The sequence below is a fragment of the Cetorhinus maximus genome, chromosome 8, assembly GCF_964194155.1.
Source record: "Cetorhinus maximus chromosome 8, sCetMax3.hap1.1, whole genome shotgun sequence".
NCBI lineage: Eukaryota > Metazoa > Chordata > Chondrichthyes > Lamniformes > Cetorhinidae > Cetorhinus > Cetorhinus maximus.
In genome coordinates, this window is record NC_135886.1 from 130,501,004 (window position 1) to 130,518,806 (window position 17,803).

Consider the following 17,803-nt stretch of genomic DNA (forward strand, 5'->3'; position numbering starts at 1 on the left):
GCCTAGACAGCTGAAGGCATGGCCACCAATGGTGGAGCGATTAAAGTTGAGGATATGCAAGAGGTCAGATTGGGAGGAGTGCAGAGATATCAGAGAATTGTAGGATTGGAGGAGATTATTTAAGTAGGGAGTGGCAAGATAATTGAGGGATTTGAACACAAGGATAAGAATTTTTAAATCAAGGTGCTAGCAATGTGGTCAGCGAGCACAGGGGTGATGCGTGAACAGATCTTGGTGTGAGTTAGGATATAAGCAGCTAAGTTTTGGATGAATTCAAGTTTGTAGACAATTTTAAATTGAGGACCCTCCTTTATCCTACTGTCTCCATTCAGAAACAATTATCTTTCCTCTATCAAAACCCTTCATAATTTAAAAAAAACCATTCAAAGCCTTCTTAGTTCCAGTGGAAATAGTCACGCTATTTCAAGTCTCTCCTCTTAACCATAGTTTCCCATCCTTGGCATAATCCTAGTAAATCGATGTTGTAGTCCTTTCTATGGTTTTAGTGCCACTTCTATAATGGGGATTCTAAAAGTTCACACAATACACTTAATTGTAGCCTGACAATTTTATTAGTCTGGGGCCCTTTTCATAGAACTAAAACATGCTGCAGACCTTTTTATGACTTTATCTATCACTTGCGCTTTCAGAGAATTGGGTATTTTAACCCCTAGCTTTCTGTATTGATCCAAAACATTCAGCATCTTTTCTATTGAGTATATCCTCCTATTTCTTGTTTTTCCCATCAAAATGTATTACTGCATACTAAATTGCATCTTCCAAATGTTTGCCTATTCTGTTAACCGGTCTATGTCTTCCTGAAGTATTTTACAGCCCTCTTGAGGGCTGTTGGTTAAATTACCTACTTGTGGGTTATCAACACATTTTCAGATTGTATTCCATACATCTAAGTGCAAATTGTCCATATTTACCATGAACGGTGGACCCACTACTTACCACTTCCAGTCTGAGGAACACTCATTTCAGAACTCCCTAAAGGTCTCCCCCTGAAACATTACCTCTGATACTCTCTCCACAGATGCTTCCTGACCTACTGAATATTTCCAGCATGTTCTGTTACTTGTTACCGTAACAATTTTTTTCCTGTTTACTGACCAACTTTCTAACCATGCTGCTACATTTTCTCTTTGAAAGGATATATGATTTTTCAAACAGGCCTCTTGTGGGATGCTATATCAAACACCTTCTGATAAAATATACATAACAATAAAGCATTTATATAGCATTTTAAAATACAACAACAAAACCCCAAGGCACTTTACGGAGATATAGTTAGAAAGAAACAGATGCCAAAAAAAAAAACATTAGGAGCGATGACCAAAAGCCTGGTAAAAGAAATGGGTTTTAAGGAGGGATATAAAGGAAAAGAGGAAGGTGAACGTGAAAGGAGTTAGGGAAGGAATTCTAGAATGTGGGGCCTCATGACTGAAGGGACAACTGCCAATTGTGGGGAAGAGCACAAAAGGCCAGAATCAGAAGAATGGAAAATTCAGGGCAGCTGCAGTTTTGTAGTAAATAACAACAGAACATGCTGGATCTACTCAGCAGGTCAGGCAGCATCCATGGACACAGAAACAGTGTTCACGATTCAGGTGGCAGACCTGTCAGCAGAACCTGGTTTTGACAGTAAGGGAAGATTACAAAGGTAGGGAGTGCTGAGGCCATGAAGGGATTTAAGCATAAGTATGAGAATTTTAAATTGGAGGTGTTGGGGGACTGGAGTAGGTTAGCAAGGATGAATGTGAAATATGAGTGGAATTGGGTGCAGGATAAGATATGGGCAGCAGAGTTTTGCACCAGTTGAGGTTTTCAGAGTGTTTAACCTGAACCATAGGCTAGGCAGGGAGATTAAATCATTGACAAGTGTATGAAGTTTGTGACAGGGATTAAAGGGGTTATCTTCAGTCTTCCCATTATTTAACAGGAGGAAATTGCAGCTCGTCCATAACATTTTACAGTGAGCAAGCAGTCTGACAATAGAAACATCAGAGAGAGGTGGGTAAGAGGTAGAGCTGAGTGTTTTCGGCATATTCTGACCTCAGTTCTCAGAAAAATGACACCAAAGGGCTGCATGGGGCTGAGGAAGATGAGCAGTCTGGGGAAGTCCAGGGTGACAGTAGGAGATGCCATTTACGGAGATGCTGTGGTGACAATTGGATATGTAAGAATGGTATCAGGTGAGGCCAATTCCACTCAGCTGGTCAAGGGAAGGCATTGGAGGAGATGATTTGATCAACTGTGTCAAAGGCTACAGTCAAGGAAGATGAGGTGGAATAATGCACCAATGCACCACAATCACAGATGAAGCGATTTGACACTTTGCTTTACATAAGGAACATCACAGTCTATCCCATCTCTTCCAAAGGTAGGAATCAGCTTGGAGAGATAGAGGACTGTTTTGGGAAGCCATGAGCATAAATTACATCGGCTGCATTTAATTTGTCTATCCAATCAATTGTTTTGTTAAAATGACACTACAAAATTTGTCAGACATGACTTGCCTTTAAACTATTCAAAGTTGGCTGCCCTTGATTCACCTATGTATCTCTCATTGCTCACTAATTATATCTCAGATTATAGACTATATGAATCTGCCCAAGGCAGGTGTAAGTACTCTCACCCCAGCTGAGGAGCTATGTTACTAAGACCCTTGCCAGCACACATACACGCTGTACCTGGGATGAACTTGACTTGTAATGGTTTTAATCCTAACACAGCCCCCACACCTACCACCAACCCCTAATTTGAAGTGGTAACCATGGCTCAGCTGGTAGCATTGCTACCTCTCAGCCAGAAAGTCCTGGGTTCAAGTCTCACCCTCAGAACCTGGGAGCAAAAATTCAAGGCTATCACTCTAGTGCAGTATTGAGGGAGTTCTACATGGCTGGAAGTGCTGTCATTTAGATGTGACATTAAACTGAGGCCCTGCCTTCCCTCTCAGATCCCATGGTACCATTTTGAAGAGCAGGGGAGTTATCTCCAGTGTCCTGGTTAAGAATTGTCCCTCAATCAACATCATAAAAGCAGATAATCTGGTCATTATCACATGCTGCTCCCAATGCGGTCTCCTCTACCTTGGAGAAACCAAACGCAGACTGGGTGACCGCTTTGCGGAACACCATCAGTCTGTCCACAAGCTTGACCCAGACCTCCCTGTCGCTTGCCATTTCAACACTCCACCCTGCTCTCATGCCCACATGTCCGTCCTTGGCCTGCTGCAATGTTCCAGTGAAGCTCAACGCAAGCTGGAGGAACAGCACCTCACCTTCCGACTAGGCACTTTACAGCCTGCCGGACTTAACAATGAATTCAACAACTTCAGATCATGAACTCTCTCCTCCATCCCCACCCCCTTTCCGATCTCCCTTTTTCCAATAATTTATATTTTTTAAAATATATTTTTCTCTTCCCACCTATTTCCATTATTTTTAAATGTATTTCCATCCATTGTTTCATCTCCACCTTTTAGCCTATTTCGATCCCTTCACCCCACCCCACCCCACCCCCACTAGGGCTATCTGTCCCTTGCTCGTCCTGCTTTCCACCCTTAATGTCCCCATTAGCACATTCCTTTAGATAATATCACCACCGTCAACACACCTTTGTCCTTTTGTCTATGACCTCTTTGGCAATCTTTTCTTTGCCTCCACCTATCACTGGCCCCCTATCCAGCTCTACCTGTCCCCCCCCACCCCCCCCACCCCTTAAACCAGCTTATATTTCACCTCATTTCTATACTTCCTCAGTTCTGTTGAAGAGTCATACGGACTCGAAACGTTAACTGCGTCCCTCTCCGCAGGTGCTGTCAGACCTGCTGAGTTTTTCCAGCTATTTTTATTTTTGGTTCATTATCACATGCTGTTGGTGAGAATTTGCTGTGTGCAAATTGGCTCTCGGGTTTCCCCAATGAGAATAGGAAGGACACTAATGTACAGGTTGAATGGTGTCCCGCAATGAGCTGTGATGTTGGCTGGCTCTCCCAGGTTTTGCTGGGTTGTCTTGATGTTGTCAGGGGAGTGTTTGTGACAGCAGAGCGGCTACATTGTGGCGGCTGGCGGTGGGGGGAGGGGCGGCGGCGGGGGGGAGAGCCGCGCACTGGCGCCTCCAGACCGCCAACGCTAGGGGCGCTGGCGGGCCGGCCTCCGGCAGTCGGAGCAGGCGGGTGGAAGGCGGCAGCAGCGGGAGGAGGAGGAGAGATCTGTGAGGCGCTGCCCTGGTTCAGAGCGGGGCCTGGTCGCTGGGTGGATTGCGGCCGGCTGGCCGGTGCCGCTCGTTTGTCGGTCTGTTTGAACTCGGGAGGCGGGTGATCCTCCCTCCCTCCATCTCCGTCTCTGTCTCTCTCTCTCTCCCTCCCCCCCCGGCCGGGGCCTCTAAGATGGCGGCCGGCGTGGAGTCACAGGCCGGCCCGAAGCGGCAGCTCGCCGAGGTGGTGGAGCAGTACCGCGGCCTTTCCGAGAGCGACAAGCACTGGCGGATCCGCAGGCAGTTCATCGTCCGCCATATCCAGGATTACCCGGACAACAGGACGGAGCAGCTGCTCGCCCTCTCCATGGTCTGGACCAACCATGTTTTCCTGGGTTGTAGGTGAGTGGAGCAGAGCAACAGGCCCCGGCCTCCAGGCCCGGGATGCAGGTTCCAGGCTCCGGCCTCCAGGCCCGGGATACAGGTTCCAGGCTCCGGCCTCCAGGCCCGGGAGGCCCGGGATGCAGGTTCCAGGCCCCCAGCTCCAGAGGCCTTTTGTTAGACAACCAGTTACCTTACCCCTCAATCACCCCCACCCCCCACCCATTACACACACACACACACACACACACAAACAAACAAACACACAAATGCCAGAGTGGGATGTTGTCTTCCCTCAATAATTGTTACCTCCCAACTCCCAGCTACAATCTCAGCATTCTGCATCCACTGGGCTCCCTCTCCATATCCCTGTCAGTTTATCTAAAGCCTGATTCCCAAGCTTACCCAACATTATTCTTCAGGGTAGAGGGACTCATTTATAGTTGCATTTATTCAGAGAGAACTCTTTGAGGGTTGGCTTTCCTTTCTGAAGTTGCTTTGGGTTTGAAGAGATGCTTTTCAGATGCCTCTAATAAGCAGAGAGGAAGAGATTTGCAGTCGGTTTTTTTTTGTTATATATGTATAATGTGCGAGGACGTAATGGCTTTGTCTTGCATCAATGAAATGGAAGTGCTGTTCCATGGTTGAGTCTAGTTGGTGTTGCCTGTAACCTGAGGGTCAGGTGTTGCTTGCTGAGTAAGTCATTTTTGGGTGGCAGTAGAGAATGATTTGTTGCGAGAGCGTGGACCTGACCTAAGACCCAGTCTGCTTTTTAGCTGCAGTTATTAGTTCCCTGATGCAGTTATTGAATGGAAATCATAAAGTTAAAGGAATAAAGAACTCTAATATGAGAAGAATATTTCCAATCGCAAAGCAGTTAAGGTGCCTCATGTAGAAGAAGACTTAATTGATTATAGGCAAAAAATTTTTGTTAGCTGGGTGTGTGACACACATTCGTGACTACATTTGAGTCCCCCAAACCAAACTACTGAGAAATCCATGGAGTTGAAGTTTTGTTGACATGCATTGCATGCACCCTACTTATCTAACCTAGAGAACTTAAGCTCAAGTTGACCACAGTTTAGTTGCCCTCAAGAGTGTGCTGAGGTACTGCTAGACTGAGCTTAACCAACTAAAATCATACAGCCTACCAGTACAGAGCATTGGGAAGTTTGTTTAGCTAAAACTACCATACTTACTACAGCCTCATTGGCTTGCTGGATTATGGGAAGAATTCCAGCACCCAGGAACTGGTCTATTCTGGATGCCATTAATCAGTCAAACTAGCTGGTCATTCATTGGCAGGGTGACCCTTTTACTGAATCTTTGTGGAATTGGATTTTACTCTTCTGGCTTGTGGGCTACATTTCCTAACTCAGTTTGAAATTGGCCCCCTGGTTTATCGTGAACTAGAAAATTAAATTTCATATTTAAACCAGTTTTGGAGGTTATATTCAATTCACTTTTGCATGATAAACGCAAATTGTTGGTCTTGTTCATCAACAGTGTCTTGAAATACTGTGGACCTACCTAAGTCAGCAATTGGATATCAAGCCTGCCACAGAGGGTTAAATTGGATTCTGATTTTCTGTCAACAATCTTGTCATTTTGGAGCCATCTCAACCCCAATGGACTCTGCTGATCTGCTCACAAGTTGTTAGGTCATTATACCAATGTAGAATTGAGCCCTCAGTAGGTGGACATCAGCTAGCAGGAGCTTCTTGGGCATAATCACCCACTGGCTCCAATGTACGTTATCTATAGATCGCATTGCAGCAGCCCGCTTAATATTCTTCAGAAGGAAAATGTCAGCTGGTGCTTTGAAACACCATCACCTCCAAGTTCCCCACCAGGTCACATACCAACCTGATTTGGACATGTACCACCATTCTGTCATTATTTCTGGCTCAAAATCCTGGAACTCCATACTAAATAGCATTGTTGGAAGTATTTTTATCAATGGATTGCAGTAGTTCAATAAGAAGGCCGACCTTTTCCTCCTGTGATCACAGAGTGGCAACTTGACTTACATAGTCCACACAAGGCTGAAATCCAGACTTGTCCTTTTTAATTACTCCAGGGACCTTCAAACCAACCACTCAGTATGTTTGCTCTGCAAACCTGAAGTGCAATTAATAATGGTGAGATTCCTCAGTAGTTTTCAGCTCACCAGGATTCCTCCTCCTGGATAAGAAATCATAACTACAGCTCTGAAGCAGCAGGGGTGCCTGCGCCTCAAACAAACTTATTCACCACCCTATGATGGACAACTTCAACATGAGTTGACAGTTCCTGACACTATTCTCCAAGGCAGTTGTTTTTCTTTCTCTTTGGCTTTTCAAGCAGCTTTTAGGAATACCACAGGCTTCCCATCTACGCCTGCAACCAAACATTAACTAGGTGATGCATTGCGAAGCCCTTTTCCTCCTACTTCACAGGTTTATTAGCTCTTCTAACTGTCCAGCATACAGCACTAGCTTTTCCAATCTCTGTACAGAAGGATCCTTACCACGGTCTTTCAAGTCAGATGCAGATTCCACAGATGATCCTGGGGTTTTTTGAGAGCATTGGAATTGTATGTCATTGGCTCTACCCCAGAGAACACTCAAACATGATTGACAACAAACTTTAGTCAATAAGAAGACACTTCTTTTGTGTAATTATAAGCTAAAAGTAATGTTCAATGCAAATTAAGTAGTATGGTTTTTATGCTTGTCAGTGGAATAAGTTGCCAGAGTAAAATACATGTTGACTTTGACCCTATTTGGAAAGAAACTGTTTAGGTTTTAGGCTTAATGATGAAACACAAGGCTTGGCATGATGTTAGGGGGAAACAAAATAAAATGGGATGGTCAGTGCTTTTGTTTTCCATGGTTTCTTCCTGTAATCTCTGAGCATTTCACAGATTTTCTGATGAAGAGTAGGCAGAACAGCATTGAAGCACAGAGTTGTAGGACCTGACGTAACTCGTGGTTTCCCCACGTGGTGAATTCCCGGTTTCATACCTATCCTGTACGGAATTGCAAAGCAGACTGTGTATCCTTACAGTGATGGGGTGGAAGTTAGAGACTCAGTTGTTATGATCTCCGTAGACACTGTAATTTTTAAAAAGAAATTTAAACTTCCAGTTAATAGCTGAAAGAATGACACTACAAAATTTCATGTTTTAAGACATTTACTGTAACAAGAGTCTAAATGCTCTATTGACTAAACACTCATAGGCAACTTCTACATTAAACCACACAACGGAATACCCCTCCTTATATTAGCGCAATCGAAAAATCCCACTATCAGGTATACCTTACACTGTCCTTTAAGTAGACATTTAGTTCTTCCAGAATCCATCTAAGATGGTTCATAGCTCCCAACGGTTTACTACTTCTTTTCCTTTCTCAGCCTACTAACTTCTAATCCCAGAGTTGTCTTTCAAGGTGTGAGTATCACTGGAGATCCTTCTAGCGCAAGCTAGGCAAACCTTCCAATTTCATTTTAACCCCACGTATTTGGTCTTTTCAATCCGAGCATGGGCTCCCACCTATGTTCTAGCACGGTGAACCATAGGGTCTTTCGGTCTCTGGCTGCACTCTCTCTCCAGGGTCGCAACAGACTAACCTGTCTGTAATGTTCAGTGATATTTTAGGAAAACTTGTAACCCAATATCATAGTGACTTCCTCTGTACCCTTCCCATCTCAAAGCCATAATTATGGCAATGTGAATCACATGGGCCTTGTATTCGGGTAGAGATTCTGATTATCTATCCTTGGTCCCGAACTTCCTTTCATCTTGGAACTATATGGACAGTTTAAAGCAAAGCTGTTTACAACCTTACATTTTCAACATTTTTTTTTGGGAGAATCTCAGCCTATCCACTGTTAGCACACAGGCTGCTGCTATTGTCTCCAAATATGAACACCTTGTACCTTCTTCCCAGTAAAATAATCTGGCTCCCCTTGAATCTCTAACAATCAAACCACCCGACCTTGCTGGCAGGCAGACTTCAGAACAGGCCACATGACCCCTTCATTTTACCTTGAATTAAAGACTGTCCCAAAACGTAACAATCTTCTAAACCTCAATTGTAACACTTGCATTGAGCTTCTCACCCATTTTTGGTATCAGTGAAGCTAATGCAGGTCGCTTGCCAATGAAGAGGGGATATTAGGGAGCATAAAGATTTGTGGGGTGAGTTTTTTTGTCTTTTTTTAAAATCACCTTTAAATCTAATCTTTGTGCATTTGAAAATTGTACCAAGTTCGCAAGATTTGTTTGATGTTGAGGCTACATATTTTTCTTTAAAGTGGAAACTACTTAGCACTGTAGGTCAAATTTTAATCAAATACGGTCTTCTACAGTACGAGACATAAACATTAATGTAACTCGATTCATGGTTTTTAAACTAAATTGCTCAATTTATTTTGATTTTTAATTATCAGCTTGGCTTATTACTATGTAAGATTGTTGGTTCAAACCACAATCTTACTAGGACACAATGCTAATACATGGGATCTAGGTGTTGTACATGAATCACAAAAAGTTAGTATACAGGTACAGCAAGTAATTAAGAAGGCTAATGGAATGCTATCTTTATTACGAGAGGGATTGAACATAAAAGGATGTCATGCTTCAGTTATACAGGGCATTGGTGAGACCATACCTCGAATACTGTGTGCAGTTTTGGCCTCCTTATTTAAGGAAGGATGTAAATGCATTGGAGGCGGTTCAAAGGAGGTTTACTGGATTGATACCTGTCTTATGGGGAAAGGTTGGACAGACTGGGCTTGTTTCCACTGGAGTTGTCAAGAGTGAAGGATGATTCGATTGAAGTATATAACATCCTGAACGGCCTTGACGAGGTAGATGTCGAAAGGATGTTTCCTTTTGTGGGTGAGCCCAGAACTAGGGGGCACTGTTTTAAAATTAGGGGTCGGCCTTTTAGATGAAGAGAAATTTTTTTCTGAGGGTTGTGTGACTTTGCAACTCTCTGCCTCAGAAGGTAGTAGAGGCAGGGTCATTGAATATTTTTAAGGCAGAGGTAGATAGATTCTTGTTAGGCAAGGGAAACAAAGGTTATCAGGATTAGATGGGAATGTGGAAATCGACACCACACGATGATCAGCCATGATCTTATTGAATGGCAGAACAGGCTCGAGGGGCCAAATGGTCTACTGCTCCTAGTCTTATGAACTTATAAGTGCAGCATTGAGGGGGATACAGCATTCAGAAACCACTTTTGGATGAGATGTTAAACCAAGCCCTTGCCAGCTTAAGTGGACATAAAAGATATTGTGGCACTGTTTACTGATGAGTGAGTGTACCTGCTATCCTGGATAGCATTCCTTTCTCTCACAGCCGAAAACAGATTATCTAGTCACTTGTTAATTTGCTTTTTGTGGATTTTTACTGTGCAGCAATTGGCAGCTACATTTGCATATGTAACAACAAAGACTACAACTCAAAAGTGATTTATTAGTTGTAAAGAGCTTTGGTATGTCCTGAGGATGAGAAAGGCATTCTATGAATGCACATTTGACCTTTACTTTCATTTATAAACTACAGATGCAATGCTCCTAAAACCTAAATTTCCAGCTTGACTTCCCCCGAATTATATCACTTTCAGTGGTTAAAAAAATTGAGGAAATTCTTGTATTTATATAATGCCACCTTTCCCTGCCTCATGGATGTCCCAAAGTGCTTTACAGTCAGTTAAGTACTTTTAAAATGCAGTCATAGGTATATGTAGAAAATGCAATAGCCAACTTAAGCACAAGTTTCTACAATATCAGCAATGATATTAGACCAGGTAACTAGTTTTAGCAGTGTTGGCAGTAGAAAAAATATTGGTCAGGGCACCCTTGAGAACACCCTGTTCCTCTTAAAATAGCGTCAAGGGATCTGTTACATCCACTTGAAGGGAAGACTCAGGATAATATCTCTTCTGAAGGAGTTTAAATGATGCCTGTTTAGAATGTCCTTCCTTACATGCAGGAACAAAAACATTTGCAGGCAAGCATTTAAAAGTGTGTGTCATATGAATCAAATACTCAGAAAAACTGGATTTAGTTTTGTTCTGACTATTTTTGTGTTTGTCCAGTAGTCACTTGATGCATTTTTACTTGGGAATTCTACTCCATTTCTTGGTGCCTTTCATTGAGAAGCATAAGCACTTTAGTTAAATAACAAGAGTTGAGCATTTGACTTGGTCTTTGCTCAGATTGATACTTCACTCAAAATTTGCCAACCCTCTCCCATAAAATCCCTATCCCAACATTTTATTCCCATTCATTCCCAGGATATGGGTATCACTGATAAGGCCGATGTTTAATGTTTAATCCGTGAGAAGGTGGTGGTGAGCTGCTACCTTGACAGTCTCTGAAGTGAACATAGCTCTGCAATGCTGTTAGATGGGGAGTTCCCAGACTTTACTGAAGGAACGGTGGTGATATATGCCCAAGTTAGGATGGTGTGTAACTTGAGCCTCAAGTCTGGTAGGGACCCACAATACTGAAACACGACAAGGTTGGACAAACTTTCCTCTCAAATGGAAGAAGGTGCCTTTCTCACAACTTGGTTATGCTTCCTGGTAGATTAAGTGTTAACTTGTATCTATGCTGGGTCTTTTTCCCTGTCAGTCAAAGACAGGGTGATGTGGGGGGTGGTGGTGGATTGGGAAGAGAGATGGGACACAGAGAATTTTGTTTTCAAGAAGAAATGCACAACTAATCATTATGTACCAGTATACCTTGTACGTAGCTTTAAGTTTATTGTATTTGACTATAATTAACAGAAGTATAATTATCAGACAGTAGTGAAAATGGTGATAGTGGAGAAGTTATGCATACAGATATGTTTTTATTAATAGATACAGCCCAGACCTTTTAGAAAAGGTCTTTCGAATGGCAGAAGGTATTGATGTTGGTGACATAGGATCATGTGAGTTAGTTCCCGGCAGCACAACGAACAAAAGATCCAATTCTGACAATGGTAAGTGAAAAATTCTGTCCTATTATGTTGGTATTTACAGCACGGAAGTAGGCAGTTTGGACCAAGCAGTTTGCGTTTATTCTGCATTCAAGCAGTATGGTCCTACCTTTTTCCAATATCTCCTCATTTTTCTTTTGTTCAATCACCCCATCTAACCAATTTGTAAATGTTGATGTGGTCTTTGCATCAGTCCTTAACACTGGTGAAGTCCAAAACCCCTCAACCCTTTGTTTTCAAAGAAAGTTTCATATGCTTTCTGTTCTAAATATCTCTCCTGTTGCTTCTGTTGGAGTTGTCAGTGCTGGGGATGAATATTCAGTGACTGCACGAAGCCTCTCAGGTTGGTTAGAACACGGAACTGCAGAGTAAAGCTCCATCTGCTCTGCATCAACAACCTCGATCTTCGATTGGTAGTACAGAACTTGAATATTGCTGGAAAAAGCAACATTTTTTGTTTAAGTCTTTTCATCTTTCACTCATCAGGACAATCCGCAAGAAAATACTAATGTCAGGGCAAATAACATATTTATATTGTATGAGAAGAGAGTGCTGATTGGTTGGCAAGTGGACTCTGATTGGTAGAGGCATTGCATGGAGAATGCACCAGTTGATGGTGACTGACAGCAGCTGTTTCACGCTGCTGCTATGCAGTAGCAACACGAGTTGTATTTATCACTAACAAGGTGCTGCTGTCAAGCCAAAAAGACATTCTGCCTATCGCACAAATGAGTAATGTGGTGTGTGAATTTCAGTGCCAGTGTGATGCTAGGTATATAGGCCGTACATCCTAAAGACTGGCGGATTGTATCGAACAGCATTGTCCCTTCTGCTGTTCGCAGTAGGCAAGGTATGAACTGTACCCAACAAGCCCATGCTTGCAAAACTCAAAACACAGTGTCCAACATTTGATGTGATTCCGCGGATAGACAATGTTTGTTAAATAATCCTCAGTGTGCTAAGAATTACACTGACATCCAATTTAATATTGCCAGTTGGGCTCGCAGTGTGGCGCATTTGTGTGTACTGGAAGCTACATATATTAATACACAGGGCCCTGTTCTTTGCAGACAGACAGAACGTGTACACACATTGTACTTGTTTCAGCTAAACAAAAGAAGTGACATCTTTTTGCTGGTTCATTTCCCTGGGCAATGTCTTGAGGAAGCCTGATTTAAATTTCAAACAGTGCTTGACAGTTAACTGTCAGTTACCACCAACTGGTGCACTCTCCATGGCAACGCCTCTACCAATAAGAGTCCACTTGCCGACCAATCAGCATTCTCTTCTCTTACAGTTTAAATATGTTGTTTCCCCTGACATTGGTATTTTCTTGCGAATTGTCCTGATGAGTGCAAGACAAAAATATCTTTTTTTTCAGCAACCTCAATCTTGGAAGAGGAAGTCCATTAAATTCCAAATGCTTTTGTTTCAAATAACAGAAATCATTGCAGTCTTTAGTGAGTTTGCAGTTTGTGCCAAATTATGGGCCGTTTTATTTCCTGGGTGCACACCCACTTACAACTACTTTGAAAATTTATTAGTTTTATAGCTGGGAGTGAGAGAGGATATCCTTCTGCTCAGCCGTTGCTGTTTTTACCCAAGCGGTGCAAACAAAACATTTTGGATTTTGCAGTAGACCCCAGTTTCCTTCCTTATCCCATTTATGAAAACTAGTTCTTTTTGCCATAATACATTTGATTTTTTAATAACTAACTGTCTTTTAAAAATATTTTCCAACCTAAATTCTCTTTCCAAAGTGTAATCTTTACAACGTTAATGACCCCATCTATATGAATTTTAAGGGGAAACTAATGCATTTATGGGAAACTTGATAAGCACATGAGGGAGAAAGGAATAGAAGGATATATTTCTGGGATGAGATGAAGTAAGGTGGGAGGAGACTGGTGTGGAACATAAATGCTGGCATCAGGTGGGCTGAATGGACTAGTTTTGTGCTGTAAATACTATGCAAAAATGTTTAGGCAGAAGCATTTATAATTCCTTCCCTTTCCTCAGTGTTCAAACTTATGTTATGGGCTAACTCTTATTCTACAGAATTGTCCCTTTTCACCTTGGTGTATGCTAATTGTAACAATTATTTGTAAAGACTTCAGCAACATATTTTGCCAGTGAAATATTGGGTATGTGTAGGATTTCCAGATAAGTTTCAGATTCTAGAACAAAGTACAATGATCCTACAACTGCTAATCCCTGCACACGATCAAAGCCAAAATAGTGACAACAATGCCTCAGTGTCTAATCTGTGATCATCAGTCAACTTCACTGCACCGACAGGTTATGCTTTTCAGAAGCTCCCAATTCTGGTGATTTTGAAATTGCTTCCAGTCTGAATTTACACTATCTGACTGACATTCATCAATTTCACCAAAAGTAAATTTCAAAGCATCAGAAGGACCCTACAATGTGCTGTAGAAGTTCAGATCTAAACTGTATGTCTGAATATTTGCAATAATGTGCTGAATGGAAGAAATGTATTTTATGCAGCAAATAACTTTGTCAGTGTTTCTTTAGGTTTAACAACTAACACCTTTAGTGAGGGAAAGGTTAACTTGAACTGTAGAATTATGGAGGTAATAGTTTATTGTAGCCATCTGAGTTAGTGCTCTTTATGGATATAGCTCATTACATCTCCATGTGGTCTAGCATATAAAATCAATTGGGAATCTTATTCTAAAGATGTTGAAACAAACACATGCAGTTTGACTGCAGAAAAAGGAATCTACAAAGACAGAGCTCAACAGCACTGACATAATAGATTCTTTCTTCACCCCAGCAATTGTGTGCTATTTAAAGTTATGGAGGTTTTACCAACTATTGTATAAATATTGGCAGACCAGCAAAGGAGCAAGGAATATTTTGGCATATATTGCAAAAGTTTTCAGATTTGATTCTTTAAAAATGAAAGGGATAACTTGTTGATGTGCAAGGTAGGCAATGTTTTTAAAATACTACCTAACACACTCACTCTATCTGTGTCCACCCTCTCAGGTGAAAATCCAACAGCAAAGCGGAAACCTCCTTTATTCCGCCCTAGATTTCGATTTGAGCCAGTTGCATTTGTTAGTAGCAGCACCAAGGAGGAGGATGAAGTGAAGAAAAAGCCAAGTCAATCAGAGAAGCCGCGAAGGTGGGCAGATTTGGATGAAGATAATTCAAGTTGTTTGATTAAAACTGAGGAGAAATCGGTGAAAGCAGAACCTCAGCCCGACTCAAATGTGAACAAATCTAACAAAACTTCAAATGGCCCACTGGTTCCTGCCTCTTCTCAGAATTCTAGCACATTTGATTATGACTCCTTGTACAAAACCATCTTCACAGATGGAGAGCAAGCCAAAAGTGGAAACTGCGTTAATGGGATAAGCTGTTTAAGCACTTACATGTCTAAAATACAGCAGAACTATTCTGCAAAGTATGAGGCTTATCATTCCAACCCGTCAGATCTTTATCCAACAATGAGGGGACCGGATTTTTCTAAGACCCCAGTTGCCAATAAACAGGGCTACAAGGGCCTGGGCTTCACACAGACCAAACGGTCGAAGAGTAGAAAATCTTCCAAGAAAAATGCCAGTAAGTCAGTACTCCCGGAACCTTTGTCAAGCAAGGCATCTCCATCTGGTGGGTTTTCTCCATCTGCAATAAAGAGCCGGCAGACTTTCTTTAATATGCTCCAGATATCTGTGTCAAGAAAGCTTAGTTCTATTGGAGGCTTCAGTAACCAGCTGAACCATAGTGATGTACTAAGTAGCTGTATTCAGACATGTAAAACAAACCCTCAGTATTTCTACGTATCGCTAAAGGAGATCCCTCCAGCTGATGTACCAAAGAACAAGAAAGTCTTGACAGATGGCTATGCCTGTGAGTTGAGGTGTCAGGGGGTTTACTTGGCTACAGGTTATGCTGGCAGCAAAATTGGAGCTCGCGATAGGGCCTCTGAGCAAGCCTTAAAGTTGTTCCTTAAAGATGTGGTGGTTGAGGTTGTGAAGCGCAAGTGTAAAAGCAATTGTATTGATGACTTAATACTGTGTGAAAAAAACACCCCTCGAAATGACATTCCACCTGCTCTCAAAAAACCAGATGAGAAAATCCCAAGCAAAGATACTAAAGATAAAGATACAGCCAATAAAGGAAATGAAACGAGACAGAGCAGTCGACATTCAAAGGAACTCAAAAAGAAGCACTGGATGGATTTTGTCATTTTGGAGACTGCAAAAAATGCTGTCTGCATTCTGAACAATTCTGCTCAATTCAACAGAATGACCGTGGATTACAAGTTTCAACTGACACCCAGTCAGGTCTGGCATTGCCGTGTTTTTGTCGAAGACCATTTTATTGCTGAGGCTTATGGAACCAAGAAGTTGGTGAAGCACACAGCAGCAGAAAAAGCTTTGAATATACTGAGGGAAACGCAGCCAGTTGTAAAATCAAGCAAGCCCGGAAATACTGATGCAGCCATCTCTCGAAGTGCAATTCTCGGACGATCGGCAGAGGAAGCTCTTAAACAAAAGATCACAGAGGACAACATTGGCAATCAGCTTTTACGGAAAATGGGTTGGAAGGGGGGTGGTTTAGGGAAAGAAGGTGAGGGTATTGCAGAGCCAATCATGGTAAAAGAACAGTTCAAGAGGGAGGGCCTGGGTTTGGAGATGAGCAAGAGTGGTTCTAAATTAAACAAGCGAGATATAGAAGATCTTATCAAAAACTATGCCCGCTCAGACAAGCAGGAAGAGCTGACCTTTTCCAAAGAGCTGACAAACGACGAGCGAATGCAAATTCATCAGATGGCTGCAAAATATGGCCTCAAGAGTAAATCGTATGGAAAAGGGAAGGAGCGCTATTTGGTTGTGAGCAGAAAAGTCCGTGTAGATGATATTATGAACCAGCTTGCACAGGAAGGACAGGTTGGCCGATTTGAATTGGTCGTGCCAGGTTCTTCGAATTGATGCAGAACTCCGCCCAATTTTCCCTTTTTATTTATGTGCAGTTTTCTTCAGAAGCGAGACTTTTTCCCCAGTAACCTGAATTCAGTTATTGTAAATGGTTTCTCAATTGCAATAGAAGTTTATTTACATCTATTATTTACAGTTTTCAAATTGTCATCAGTGAGGTAGATGTTCAAAGCAAGGCATCCAAAATGAACTGTCTCAGTATTTCTGCATCACCTTTTTCCTTGTATAAAGATAACTGTCTGTGTTATTTACAAAAAATGGTAATAAACTGCCACTGTTGAAATTACTAGTGAACTAACAAATGTTTTGATCTGATTCATCTCAATTAGGGGGCAAGGGGTAAATCCATTAAAATTATGACGGTTGATCTTGAAAGGTAGTGTATATTTTTTTAATCCTGTTATTTGTTTTAGAAAGGGATCCCTTGTTGATGTACATCTTGCACTAGATTTTTGATTCTCATCATCACCTCCCCCAATGTGTGGAAGAAAATGTAGTCGAGACCCAAGCTTGCTTAGTCCTTCATAGTCCCTAATCTCTAGAATCAATTAGGCTAATGGAACATTGTTGGCAAATGAATGACGTTTGGAACAGATTTGTATTCTTTCCATTTTGATAGTTCCAGAGTGCAATATTTAAACTCTAAATAACTTAACTGTCCTTTTACAGCAACTGTCACTTAAAAGCCTGTATATATTCTGTTCGATGTTCAGACAGCATTCTTTCTTCCCTACCCATTCCCTCGCTATAATTTAAGTGTTGGGCACTCTTGATACCTTGCTGAGCTGCTCATTCTTCATGTGAGGCCACATGCTCTTTGAATGTAGTGGGTATTGGAGCCTGCCCAATATGTCCTCAGCTGATGTACACACAAATGCACTTTGCAGCAGGATTTGGATTCTCTTTCCTCTCCTTAACCCAGGATGCTGAGGCCAATTTTAGTGCCTTATTGCAGCCCTGAATGAGGTCAACCAACATAGACCATATTTGGAACCTTAGTGGTTTGTGGTCATAATGATGTAGATAACATCCCAAGGTAGAATTATCACTTTTATTTTGAGGACTACACTGTGTTGGGATTAGTTAATGTTGAAGGATTAGGTCCTGACCTGTTAGTCATAATGAGCTTCATTTAGTTCTAGGACACTCTGCTGAGATTACCACTATGTAAGTAACATTGGTATGACCAAAAATCTCTTTCCTTTAATGTCCCATCAGCTGAGTCAAAGCAGCATTGTGCTATAAGGTGTGCAGAATGTTGGTCTGCTCG

General features: G+C 41.9%; 1 protein-coding gene across 1 annotated transcript; it reads left to right on the plus strand.

Annotated features, from left to right (window-relative positions):
- The first annotated feature begins 4,173 nt into the window (after nt 1-4,173).
- Nucleotides 4,174-16,819, plus strand: nkrf (NFKB repressing factor). The gene is made up of 3 exons (XM_078547610.1): nt 4,174-4,605; nt 11,445-11,566; nt 14,576-16,819. The coding sequence occupies exons 1-3, from the start codon at nt 4,397-4,399 to the stop codon at nt 16,525-16,527; spliced, it is 2,283 nt and encodes a 760-aa protein (XP_078403736.1). The 5' UTR covers nt 4,174-4,396; the 3' UTR covers nt 16,528-16,819.
- The last annotated feature ends 984 nt before the right edge of the window (nt 16,820-17,803 follow it).